Source organism: Crocodylus siamensis, chromosome 2 (genome assembly GCF_052110815.1).
Source record: "Crocodylus siamensis isolate JL-2025a chromosome 2, ASM5211081v1, whole genome shotgun sequence".
Classification (NCBI taxonomy): domain Eukaryota; kingdom Metazoa; phylum Chordata; order Crocodylia; family Crocodylidae; genus Crocodylus; species Crocodylus siamensis.
The window spans coordinates 231508662-231522112 of record NC_143396.1 but is presented as its reverse complement, the minus strand read 5'-3'; the positions used below and the strand labels follow the sequence as shown (position 1 = coordinate 231522112).

At 47.5% G+C, this 13451-nt stretch overlaps 1 protein-coding gene across 10 annotated transcripts in view; it reads left to right on the top strand.

Annotated features, from left to right (window-relative positions):
• TYRO3 (TYRO3 protein tyrosine kinase) overlaps positions 1 to 13451 on the top strand; it is a 74158-nt gene that overhangs the window by 27624 nt on the left and 33083 nt on the right. For all 10 annotated transcript variants that reach the window (XM_090033384.1, XM_090033377.1, XM_090033378.1 and 7 more), the window contains 2 exons: positions 2390 to 2532; positions 6027 to 6171. In XM_090033384.1, the coding sequence (XP_089889510.1) occupies positions 2390 to 2532; positions 6027 to 6171 (288 nt within the window). The remainder of the gene's footprint in view (positions 1 to 2389; positions 2533 to 6026; positions 6172 to 13451) is intronic.

Genomic DNA, 13451 nt, shown 5'->3' with positions numbered 1-13451 from the left:
ATAGCCTGAGCTTGTGCATCGACGATCGCTCCCTCGAGCAACCATGCTTCCTGAACTCCCCTCCCCTTAGGGTCGTGGTCCCTTAGGGCCTCACCAACAGGCCTCCTGAGCTTGTCAGTCAGTTTTCCTAAAGTCAAGGACTTCTGTAATGCTGACTGACTTGCCAGCTTTAGGGCAGATGATGAAGATGATCACTTCGTGGTCGCTGTCACCCAGCTTCCCATCTATCGTTAGGTCGCTGATTAGGTCATCCCCAGTTGCCAGTACCAGATCAAGCAGCGCTTTACCTCTCATTGGCCTGTAGACTTCTTGAGTCAGATAGAGGTCATCAACGCATGAGAGGAACCTTTGCAACCTCTTGGATTTAGCTGAGTGCTCTTCCTATGAGATGTCTGGGTAGTTGAAGTCTCCCATGACAACCATACACCAGGAGCATGCGACTTCAGCCAATTCCCTGGCGAACTCCTGGTCAAACTCTTGACTTTGGGTGGGAGGTCTGTAGTAGACTCCCACCATTGTGTCCCCTGTGCTGTGTTCCCCACGGATTTTAACCCAGAGGGGCTTCAGCCATCCACCCCGGGCACCAATATCACCTTGCAGGGACATGTAGCTCTCCTTGACATAGAGAGCTACACCTCTACCCCTTTTGTCTACTCGATCTCTCCTGTACAGGGTATAACCATCTATACCCGTGGTCCAGTCATGGGTGGAGTCCCACCAGGTCTCCTTTATCCCTATGACCTCATAATTATTTATGTTAAGCAGGAGGACAAGTTCCTCCTGCTTATTCCCCATGCTCCTGGAATTCATGTACAGGCCGGCAGGTGTCCCCTTGGGAGCCCTTGCCTTGCCCACAGATTGGGACAAGGGTGGGCTTCCTTAAGTGCCCAGGCCTGCTGGCTTTGCAAGGGTTGCTCAGGCAGCCATCAGTGGCAGTAGTCCCCTCTTCCCCCGGTGGGCTTAGTTTAAAGCCCAGTGGAGCAGGTCAGCCAGCCTGGCTGAGAAGAGCCTCTTCCCCAGTGGAGAGAGGTGGAGGCCGTCCCTTCCCAGCAGCTCACTGCCTCTGTCACCAAAGAGCAGCTGTGGTCATGGAAGCTGAAGCCTTCCCAATAACGCCAGCACTGCAGTCTTTAGTTCACTACCTGGATCCTCCTCTGCCTCCTCAGCCCATAGCCCAAGACTGGGAGGATCGAAGAAAACACCACCTGCACCCCCAGACCCTTTAGCCCAAATCCCTGTAGTGCCTCATGACCTGGCTGGGTGCCCACTGGATGAGGAACATGGGATAGTGGTCAGTGGGCTGCAGGAGTTTAGGGATCTTCTCTTCAATATCTCGGATGCGGGCTCCTGGGAAGCAGCAGACTTCCTGGGATAAGGAGTCAGACTGGCAGATTGCCCCCTCAGGCTGTAGTCTCCCATGACAAACACTTTGTGTTTTGTCTTGGGGAGAGCAGGAGCAGTAGCTATAGTAGAGCCTGTGTTGCCTGCGGGATGGTGAGTTCACCCTCTGCTTCCTCTGTAGGAGTGAGCGGCAGGAGCAAATGTCAGCTTGCCCAGTGGAAGAACTAGAAACAAACCCTTTTGCACCCTAGACTCACCTCTTGTATGTTACCATGGAAGGGGTGATCTGGGTATATGAGTATGCTGTTGAGTATACGGCTCAATACAGTATGATTATGAGCCAGCAGTGCGATTCTGTAGCCAGTAGGCCAAATAATGCTCTGATATGCATCAATCAGTGCATCTCCAGCAAAGCCAAGGAGGTGATTCTTCCGCTGTACTCAGCATGGGTGAGAGTACAGCTGGAGTACTGCATCCAGTTCTGGGCGCCACACCCTAACAAAGACATGGACAAGCTTGAGAGAGTCCAAAGAAGAGCCACCTGTATGATCTGAGTCTTACACAGCAAGTCATATTAGGAAAGGCTGAGGGATCTGGGACTCTTCAGTCTGAAGAAAAGAAGGCTGAGAGGGGACCTGGTAGCAGCTTACCGTTACACTGGGGGAGTACATCAAGGGGTTGGTGTGCAACTGTTCACCAGGGCACCCAAGGGGGAAAACTAGGAGTAATGGCCACAAACTCCTGGAAGACCATTTCAGGTTCAACATTAGGAAAAGCTTCTTCAGGGTCAGGATGCCCAGACTGTGGAATAAGTTCCTTCCAGAGGTGGTGCAATCACCTACTCTGGAAATCTTCAGGAGGAGACTAAACATGTACCTTGCTGGGGTCACGTGACCCCCAGTAATCTTTCCTGCTTAGTGCAGGGGGGCTGGACCTGATTATCTTCCAAGGTCCCTTCTGGCCTTACAATCTATGAATTTATGGTTCCCACGGGTGCAACGGGTGTTTATCTGTGCGGAATGATTAACTCGCTATCCTCCATTTTTAGCTCCAAGCAGTATCCCACAAAACGTCCATGTCATCCAAGGAGAATCTAGCCTGATTTTGGAGTGGGAAGGAGTGGTGCCAGAAATAATGAAGGAAAATCTACTGGGATACAGACTAGAGTGGAGTCAAGACAATGTCACTCAGGTAACTGTTTGAGAAATAAATAGTGGAGAGACTAGCAGCTGACTTGTGACTGGGAGTGTTAAAATTGAGGTTTCTAGACCACCCTGTCTCTTATATTATTTTTCTCCCAGAGATTCATCAGGGCAGGGAGGGCGCATGAGGCAGTGCCGGCTGCTGTGGTGCTGATGATGGGGGGGGCAAAAATAATTATATGTCTCTGAGATCATGGGGCAAAAATAATTGTATGTCTCTATCAGACACCATGTGGCAGCAGCTACTTTCATGTACTTCCCCAAAGGCAGCACCTAGGACCTCTGTCCTGGTCTCTCCTCCTTACCTCCCCATTATTTTTGCCCTTCCCTCCTCTTCAGCTATGCTACTTTCTCTACACAAGCAGTGGACTAGGTTTTCAGCTGGTGTAAACCAGAATTGCTCCCTGGATTTTTGCTGGGCCTACACAGATGGACACCACCTAAGGATCTGGCTTAATGTGTTTGTGCTCAGCCCTGTATTCTTTGCTCACCCCAAATTCCCAATGATGTCCAAAAATAAATTGGTAAACAGAGTTGATTGAAATTAGTGGGAGTTCTTTGTGTGCAGACATGCTGTGTATGTGCATGTGAGGGAGAGAATAAACCAGGCTGGTGGCTGTATTAGAAGGCAGGTAGGTAAAGCACAATCCTTCAGACTGATTGCTTGCTCTTTTTAAGGTTGGTTGAAGTCTGATTCCCGCCCCCCAAAATCATTTGGATAGAATTACTATGTAGAGATGGTAGCATTTTTCCCTGAAGACCAGAATGGGAGAGGAACAGCAGCTGCCTGCTTCCCACTCCAGAATCCCCAGCATGAGAAACAGGCAGGGGGATTTGCCCCACTTCACTCTCCATTTGGCTCCCAGACATAGGGAACCAAGCAGAGGTAGTGGTACTGGGAACCCAATGCCTGCTTCTTGCGCCAGAGTCCCAGAGTAAGTAGCAGGTAGAGGGCTTTGCTGTGCTGTTTAGTCCTTCTGGGAACAGGAGGACTGCGTTAGACCATGCTTTCCCCAGCTGGGATCACCCCAGTCTCAGGAAGGTGCAGGGGAAAAGGAGCGACTAGACTGAACACGTACTGCATCATCTCCCAGAATCGCTTCTACCAGTGGAAAATTTCCACTGTGATGAAAAGCTTCCACTGCTAGAATTGAACATTTGTACATGATTTAAATTAAAGCAGCCCCACTCTCCAATTTTTATACTGAGAGCCAAGTCTGTTCCCAGCTGCTCCCTGCCTCAGGGGAATACAGAAAAGATGAAAAACTACCTCTTCCCTCAAGATCCTGCCCCAAAACACAGCTCAACCTGAGGGGAATATCTGGCCTCTCTATGATGTCAGATATTTTTCCCCCTAAATACCAGTGATTATCTAAACAATGTACGTTATGCTGCAAATTAAGTTCAGAAGAAAGCTTTAACATCTTGTATTTGTTTGATCCTTGGCAGTTCAAAGGGTCCCTGGTGAGGTGACAGGCTCTAGCAGGAGCATAATGTGCAGCAGACACTTAGGTGGTGCACATTAATGGCACCTGCCACTGCTGCCAGCCCAGTTGCTACAGCCACTGCAGATGTCCCACCCCCTGCCAGCATCCCTGCAGCTGACTAGAGCGTAGACCAGGGGCAGGCAAAGTGGCAGGCTCCATTGCCCAGGAGCACCTTCCCATGTCACTGTGATAGGTTTCCATGGAGACCCCAGCAGTGGTGGCACCATGATGACTTGGGGCCAGGGTTTCCATGGAGACCGGCTCCAGCAGTGCTGGCAGGGCATGTAGCTGGGTGGGGAGCTGCTTTGGGGCTGGGATCTTGCAGCAGTGACAGTGGTCCAGAGCTGGGGCAGAGCTGCAGTCCTCTGCCTATGTGCCCTGGGCAGGGGTATGCAAAACGCCAGCCCCAGCCATGGGGCCGCTCGCCACTCTGCTGTACACCCTGCTAGTGCTGCTGGGACCTGGTCTCTGGAAACTTGCCCCTCACTGGCATGGTACCATCACTGCTAAGGTCGCCATGGAAACCAGCTGCAGCGGCACAGACAGGGGCAGCTGGGGAATGGATCTGCCATTTTGCCTACCCCTAACATAGACCCTAGCTATTGTCTGGGTTCCAGATTCAGCCTCCATTGCTTAGTTTTCATTGTTCCTGCTTTTGAAGTTTACATGATTTATGGTAGTTTTTCAACCCAAGCAGATGCTTTTTCTTTAAGTTATATTTGTTTTGCCGATAGCCCTATAATGGCAGACAAAGGGAGAGGAAAATGGAGCTATTTCTGCCCTCACATGCACCAGTCTTACCCCAGTAGAGTTCAGTTGCCTGGAGTGGGGCTCCTCCTGAACTGTATCAGTGAGCGTGGAAAAATGAGCCCAGTATTGGAAGCCAAATGGAGTCAGGTTTTCAAGTATCTGTTGTGGGGTGTGTGAAAAAGATCTTTTAAAATTATGGACAGTACCTTGTCATGTCTTTTTAAGCGAACCTTGAACATGAATGTTGTCCTGAAATTTGAGCAACATTAAAGTGTTTGAAACTGAAGAAGAAATTGTATATTTTAAAAGGGTAAAAACACATTTCTATAGCAACTTTCATGCAAAGATCCCAGATATTTAACTAAGCTACATGCTATTCTTATAGCTTAGGAAAATAAAGGCTCTTTCAGAGACAGCAAAAGGAAAATGTAGAAAGAGAAGCCTAAGGTAATGATTCTCAATCAGGATGCAACGGCACCCCAGGGTGCCATGAGGTGACACAGTGCTATACAATATTGGCACTATTAGTTGTGCAGGCACCTATGCATGACTTTAGGGAGCAGCCCAGAAATTTCAAATAGGAACCTATAGTTCAAAAACCTTCTGACCTACTGTGATCTTTCAGAGTTGTTTACAACAGAATTTTTTAAATATTTCCCTGTGGTCAAAAGATGGGTCAAAAATATGAGTTGGCATTTTCCAAAGGGATCCTTGAGTCAAAAAAGGCCAATAGCTCTTGGCTTAAGCCAGGGGTAGGCAACATTTTCCAGCTGCAGATCACAAAAATCCACCTGGGGCAGAAGAGGGCGGGACCCTGCCACAACTGGCATTCATCCCTGTGGCTGCACAAGGAGAACATTGGTAGAAGGCATCCCCAGCTGCCAAGTGTTGCCAAAGCCATGTGTATGTGGGCCTAATCTAGCCTGTGGGCCATAGGTTGTCAACCCCTGGCCTAAAGAAATGTGGCAGAACCAGAACTAGAACTCAGGAATCCTTATTCCCAGCCTTAACTCTAAACTCTGCACAGGATGCTCTGCTTTAATAAAAAACAGGATCATAAGAAAATAGGGCTGGAAGGGACCTCATGAAGTCATCTAATCCAGCCCTGTGTTCAAGCCAGGGTCATCCCTGGCTAAACCATTCCAGCCAAATGTCTATCTAACTTGCTCTTAACAATTTCCAGAGATGGCAAGTCCAAAATAGGTTCCTCTGAGTATAGGTGACTACTTTTGTTTTCTGCTTTCAGGGAGAGATGATCGTGCAGGAGACAACTGCCAATCTTACAACATGGAATCCTCTAAAAGACCTCATCATCAGAGTGTGCATACTGAACTCAGCTGGGTGTGGACCCTGGAGTGACCCTCTAGTGGTTGCAGCTCAAGAGGTTTTAGGTGAGTAGCTGGATGATTTTGGTTTGTATTTGCTGATAACAAGCATAAGCTTTAAGATGGCGATAGTGGAATCTCATGGCCTGAATCTCTAATTGAGCAGAGCTGCTGTAGGTCCAGGGTATTTCATTTAAGCAAAACTGGACTTAAGGATTACTTAAAGCTGTGGCATAAGCAAAACAGCTCCCAGCTGTGCCACATTTTCTTTAACTGATGCTGTGTGGGCAGCACAGGGAGGGAAAAGAGAGATGCAGAACGAGAGAGAAAGATGGGAGCCTGATGCTCCTTGCTTATGCCTTATCCATACACATCAGTAATGAATTCAATTAAATCAGTGATGCCTTGTCTGGTTACCTTATTTGAGTTTAAAGTCATTCCTGAGCACTTTTACTTAAAACAAAAGAATTCTCATGTAAACGGTTGTGTGGACACTGAATTCAAATCGGTTTAAGATCACACATTAATTTAAACTGTTGCAGTCCGGCATGTAGACAGTGGACATGGAAACAATTTACAAAGGGGTGAAAAGGGACTTACTTAGGCTTTACCACATGTCATCTATTCCATAGTAGGTGCCCATGTACATGCTCTTACCCCTTCCTAAGTGAAAGCTAACTTGCAGTAACTTACCCTGGGGAACCAAGCAGTACTCAAGTGGCCAGCAGGAACCTATTTTTGTCAGCTGGGGCTGGGGCCAGGATGGTGCTGTTGGTGGATGTGGAGCAGGAACAGATGAGAGCAGGACATGGGCTACCTCCAGGTAGGAGTAGGCAGGGCTTGGTCCCATGCAGAGCACTACACTGGCAGCCGTGGGCTGGATGTGGTTGGGGGAGAGGGCTGACCACACCTGCACCACATCGCTGGGGAAGCTCAGTTGCCTGTGCCTTCTGCCTTCCCCTGCCCCCTCCCCACCCCGCCACCTCCCTGCTGGCTCCCAGGGCCTCGTGCAAGGGCAGCCTCCCATACATATGCATACAACCCCCACCACACACACGTGTCAACTTCCCCTGTCCCCACACATGCAATATACAAGAGTAAGATGTTATTTTGAGCTATTATGCAATTGCTTCTATATATACACTACTCAAAAAACATAAATCAAGGTAAAAATTACTTTTTTAAATACAATTAAATATGTTATAGTAAGTGTTAGGTTTCTAGTGTAATTGTTTTGTCTATAATATGTTAACATTTATATTTTCTGAAAGATTTTGTGTGTGGCCCTCAACAGCTCACCAAAATTTAAGTGTCCCGTCAGCCGAAATAATTGCCCACCCTTGCTCTAAGTTAAGCCATTACAACTCTGAATGTAGACAGGCCTTCTATACTGGTATAAATGTGGGACAAAATCATTGCTGCAGGGGAGCAGATCAATAACTGGCATAAATCAGCATGTCAATGGTATAAAGCAAAACTGTCTGTATGGTGGCCCATGGACTCCATGTGACCCATGCAGGTGTTTCAGTGAAGGGTTAAGTTGTGCCTTATCAGCACAACCACTGGATCCACCGCACTGGCACAGCTCCAGAACCCAGGGGTGAATGCCGCCTTCACTCATCCCACACACCTTTTCCCACCACCAAATTCAGGATCTTGACTCTCTCCTCTGGTGACTCAGATTGGCATCACAGGAAATGGAGGGGTGAGCAGCAGTGGCATTCACCCTCTCCATTCCAGGGTCACACCAATGTAGTAGCTCCAGCAGTTGTGCTGACAGGCTGCTGCCCTGCAGTCTGGATTTGATCTGTGGGGCCAAATAAGTTGGGCAGCCTAGTGTACATCTATGCCAGTTTGCCACATCCTTGGCTGGTATACTGTGAAATTACAGGGTGTAAGTACAGAATAGACCTAACCACAGGGCTTTCCATTGTCTTCCATCTCATCCAGTCCTTTACCTTTACACAAAGAGGTATTGCTCTTAACAGGGGAAACCTGACCCAGTGAGATGAGAAGGGCTGACCAGTGTAGGTTCTGCTTTGAAAATATTCTTCACCCACATCAGACTGTAAATCACTGTTCAAGATGCAAAGCAGTGGGCCAACGGGCCTATTCTGAACAGTGATGTCTAAGGTTGTTGGGGGTTTTTTTGTTTGAGAGAGAACAAAAAAGAGCTTTGTTTTTTACTGGCTTCAGTCATCTCCTGCACGGTGCTTCACTATTGTTTGTTTTGTTTGCTTTAAATAGATTTCAACACCCCCCCCCCAATTTTAAAATAAAATCTTGACTGGTTATAATTCAAAATGTGTTGTGTCAATCTGGTGATCACAAAAGTGAAGGAATAACAACATCTGAGACCCATCCTGAACTTTGAGGGAAGTTGTATCCCTTCTTACAGCCATTTCATTATGAATGCGATGGTCCTTCATGCCCAAAGAGATGTGGTCAGTGTCACAGGATGACAAAGAGGTCGGTGTCACAGGTCATCTATACCTTCATTATAGGTCTTGAGTTGGAATGAAGTTAGGTGCAGGTTCTGCTCTGGCTCTTCACTGCAGGTTGTGGGTGACATTGCCCTCAAGGCAGTCATTTTACCTTTACTATTTGCACAAGTTTTTTCCATAACACTGGAGGAGAAAGAATTACCCTAAAGGCCTGGAAAATGTTACTGAAATTCAACAAAATTGGCAGCAGCCACCGGTGTGGTGCCTGAAGCAATGTTTAGGTGCTTCTTAATTGACAGACTGCCAGTTGATGGCTTCCTTTTGAAATGGACTAAGATAACCCTAAAAGAACCCAGCATTAATTTAGTTTGATTTCAAAAACTGCTTTACGATAAAATTCTGACGTGATCTATGCTTTGGCCAAGGGTTGGCCCACAGCAAGCACAAGCAGCCATGGATATTAGCATCCGGAAATACAACTTTGTTATGGAAATACTAATAGGTCCTAAAACAGAGTTGCAAAAATAATCAACCTCTGGTCCCAGCCTGTATCTGGTGGAAAAGTTGCTTATTTTCCAAAAATAGCAAATTACCCCTGGGCAGACTTTGCACAGCCAGGAGTGGTTTGTGACTGTCTCCCAGTACAGCAATAGAGATACCCAAGCTTATATAAATGGTAAGTTGTTACTGCAGAGAGGCAACTTAAGCTCTGCTTTGTTCACGTGGGAAACACAAAAAGGAAGCTTACAAGAACTGGAAACTTGGACAAATGAGTAGGAAGGAATATAAGGGTATTGTTCAGGTATGCAGGGATGAAATCAGGAAGGCCAAAGTTGCAGCTACCAAGTGACGTGAAGGATAACATGAAGGGTTTCTACAAGTATGTTAGCAGCAAGAGGAAGGTCAGGGAAAGTGTTGGGTCCCTTACTGAATCGGGGAGGCAATCTAGTGACAAAAAAAGCTGCCATGCTTGCTCAGTGCCTTTTTTATTTTAGCCTTCACAGGTAAGGTTAGCTCCCAGACTACTGCACCTGGAAGCACAGTTTGGGAAGGAGGTAAGCAGGCTACAGTGGTGAAAACAGGTTAGGGACTATTTAAAGCTAGACACATATAAGTCCATGGAGCTGGACACAATGCACCTGAGGGTGCTCAGGGAGTTGGCTGATGTGATTGCAGAACTGCAGACTTATTTTTGAAGACTCATGGTGATTGGAAGAGGTCCCAGAAGATTGGAAAAGGGCAAATATAGTGGCCATTTTAAGAAAGGGAAGGAGGAGGATCCAGGGAACTACAGGCTGGTCAGCCTCACCTCAGTCCCTGGAAAAAAACTTGGAGCAGGTCCTCAAGAAATCCATTTCCAAATATTTGGAGAAGGTGATTAGGAACAGCCTGCATGGATTCACCAAGGGCAAGTCTTGCCTGACCAACCTGGTTACCTTCTATGATGAGATGACTGGCTCTGTGGATTTGGGGAGATGAGTGGACATGATATACCTTGACTTCAGCAAGGCTTTTTATAGTTTCCCACAATATTCTCGTAAGGAAGCTCAGGAAGTACAGGATGGATAAATAGACTGTAAGGTAGATTTAAAAAAAAAAAACAGCAACAACAAACAAAAAACTGGCTGAATTGTCAGGCTCATAGAATCATAGAAATTGGGTTGGAAGGGACCTTGTAGATCTTCAAGTCTGACCCCCTGCCTGGGCAGGAGAAAAAACTGGGCTCAAATGATCCCAGCTAGGTAGGCATCAAGCCTCCTCTTAAAGACCCCCCCCGGGTAGGAGCCAGCACCGTTTCTCTTGGAAGTTGGTTCCAGATCCTAGCCTCCCTGACAGTGAAGTAGTTTTACGGATGTCTAATCTAAACCTCCTCTCCAACAACTTGTGGCCATTATTCCTTGTTATGCCAGGGGGCGCTAGGGGAAACAAGGTCTCTCCCAAACCCTTCTGGTCCTCGCTAGTGAGTTTATAGACGGTCTTCTTTTGTGAAGGCTGAACAGGTTCAGGTCCCGCAGTCTCTCATTGTAGGGTCTGCCCTGTAGTCCCCGGATCATACGGGTGGCCCTCCTCTGGACCCTCTCAGTGTTGTCCACATCCCTCCTGAAGTGCGGCGCACAGAACTGGACACAGTACTCCAGCTGTGGCCTGACCAGTGTCGCATAGAGGGGGAGGATCACGTCCTTGGCCCTACTTGAGATGCACCTGTGGATGCACGACAAGCCCTGCCAACCGTGACCTCGCATTGTCGGCCCATGTTCATCTTGGAGTCAACAATGACTACAAGATCCCTTTCTGCTTCTGTGCTCTCAAGAAGGGAGTTTCCCATTCTATAAGTGTGCTGCTGGTTCCTACTGCCCAAGTGCAGCACCCTGCACTTGTCAGTATTGAAGCGCATCCTGTTTTTGTTAGCCCACCCCTGTAACCTGTCCAGGTCTTGCTGCAGTCTTTCCCTCCCTACTAGTGTGCTCACCTAACCCCAAATTTTGGTATCATCAGCAAATTTAAAAAGGTTGCTTTTCACCCCGTCATCCAAATTGCTGATAAAGAACTTGAACAGCGTGGGCCCAAGGACCGAGCCCTGGAAGACTCCGCTGCCCACTTCCCCCCAGGTCAAATATGTCCCATCCACCACCCCCCCTCTGAGTATGACCCTTCAGTCAATCTGCAATCCATCTGACTGTGTAGGCATCAATGCCACAGTCGCCCAATTTTTTTAATGAGGATGTGGTGGGAGACAGTGTCAAAGGCCTTGCTGAAGTCTAGAAAGACTACGTCCACGGCGACACCTGCATCCAATGCTTTTGTGATCTGATCATAAAAGGCAATCAGGTTGGTCTGACATGACCTGCCCCTAATGAAACCATGCTGGTTGCCCTTGAACATCATCTCTGAGGCCGGCCGATCGCAGAAGTGCTCCTCGATGATCTTCTCAAAGAGATTCCCTAGGACTGAGGTAAGACTGATGGATCTATAGTTGCCCGGGTCCTCCCTCCTCCCTTTTTTAAAGATGGGGACCACAATGGCTATCTTCCAATCATCTGGCACCTGGCCCGAGCACCATGAGCGCTCGTAAAGCCGTGCCAAGGGCCCTGCAATAACCCCTGCTAGCTCCCTCGACACCCTGGTGTGGAGAGCATCTGGACCCGCTGATTTGAACACATCCAGGCTCGAAGGGCAGTAATCAATAGCTTGATGTCTAGTTGGAAGCCAGTACCAAGTGGAATGCCCCAGGGGTTGGTTCTGGGGCTGATTTTGTTCCATATTCTCATCAACCACTTAAATGAAAGAGAGTACATCCTTAGCAAGTTTTCAGGTGTCACCAAGATGGGGGGCAGGGGGGAGGAGTAGTAGATATGCTGGAGGATATGGCTAGGATTCAGAAAGATGTAGAAAAATTGGAGGGTTGGACCAAAAAGAATCTCATTAGATTCAGCAAGGACAAGTACAAAGGCATTTAGGCCAGAACAATCCCACACACTGGTACAGGCTGGGGACCTACTGGCTAAGCAACAGCTCTTCAGAAAAGGACCTCGGGGTTGCAGTGGACAATAAGCTGAAAATGAGCCAACAGTGTGCCCTTGTTGCCGAGAAGGTTAACAGGATACCAGGCTGCATTAGTAGGAGTATTGCCAGCAGATCAAGGGAATATTATTCCCATCTATTCAGCACTAGTGAGACCACATCTGGAGCACTGTGTACAGTTTGGGCTCCCAGTACAGAAAGGATGTGGGCAAATTGGAGAGAGCCCAGCAGAGGGCAGTGAAAATAGTGGGGGGGATGGGGAATATGGCTTCTGAGGAGAGGCTGAGGGAAGTGGGCTTGTTTAGTCTGGAGAAGAGAAGACTGAATTTAATAGCAGCCTTTAGCTATCCTGAAGGGGGGTTCGAAAGAGGATGGAGCTAGACTGTTCTCAGTGGTGGCAGTTGACAAAAGGAGCAATGATCTCAAGTTCCAGCAAGGAAAGTTTAGATTCAACGTTAAGAAAACCTTTCACACTAAGAGGGGGTAGTAAAGCATTGGAACAGGCTACCTAGACAATTTGCGGAACCTCCATCCTTGAAGGTTTTAAAGACCCAGCTAGACAAAGCTTTGGGTGGGATGATCTAGTAAAGGATGGTCCTGCTTTGAGCAGGGGATTGGACTAGAAGACCTCCAAAGGTCCCTTCCACACCCTACTTCTTTATGATTCTATGCAACTCTTTCACTGACAGGGGAAGCAGGCACAAAGAATGCATAATGCTTTAAGAGGCACCCGTGATAGTGGCCTGTGCCCTGCACTTTAAGGACACAAGTTGAATGAGCTAATAGGTTTCTCTGACTCATAATGTTTATGATCATGTGCTGAACAGGGTTCAGAGGATGCACTCCTTGTAGGTTCTCAGGATGAAAGAACTGTTAAGTTAATATAAACTAGTGCTTTCACAATGCCAGAGTTCCCTCAAATGCTCCTATAAGCACATGTATAATATTGCCTTCTGTTTGCCTTGCACAGCATTTCTTCAGGCATGTTCTAGAGAGAGATGGTGGGGGGAGAGGCAACTTTTGAGGACCTAACTTATTCGACTTCAGTGTTTCTCTCTAGTTATGTGGGAAGTAGGGATCTAAATAGGCAGGTTCTTTGACTGGTTGGCTGTTCCTCTTCCCATGACCCCTAAGCCTATATAGGTACCTTGTGTAGATTGACATTGTTTGAATTGGGAGTGGGTAGAGCTAAGGGGATGGTCATAGCTTACAGTAGTGTTTCCCTTCCATCTTTCAGAGTGGTCAGATTGAGCTGCTGGGTGGTGGTTCCCTGTTTCTACACATCTCTGATGGTCCCATTAGTTTCTACAAGATTTCAGCTTTTTAAAGCAAGAAAGATTAGTTTCCTGCCCTTCTGATTTGTGAAAAAGATCCTGTCTG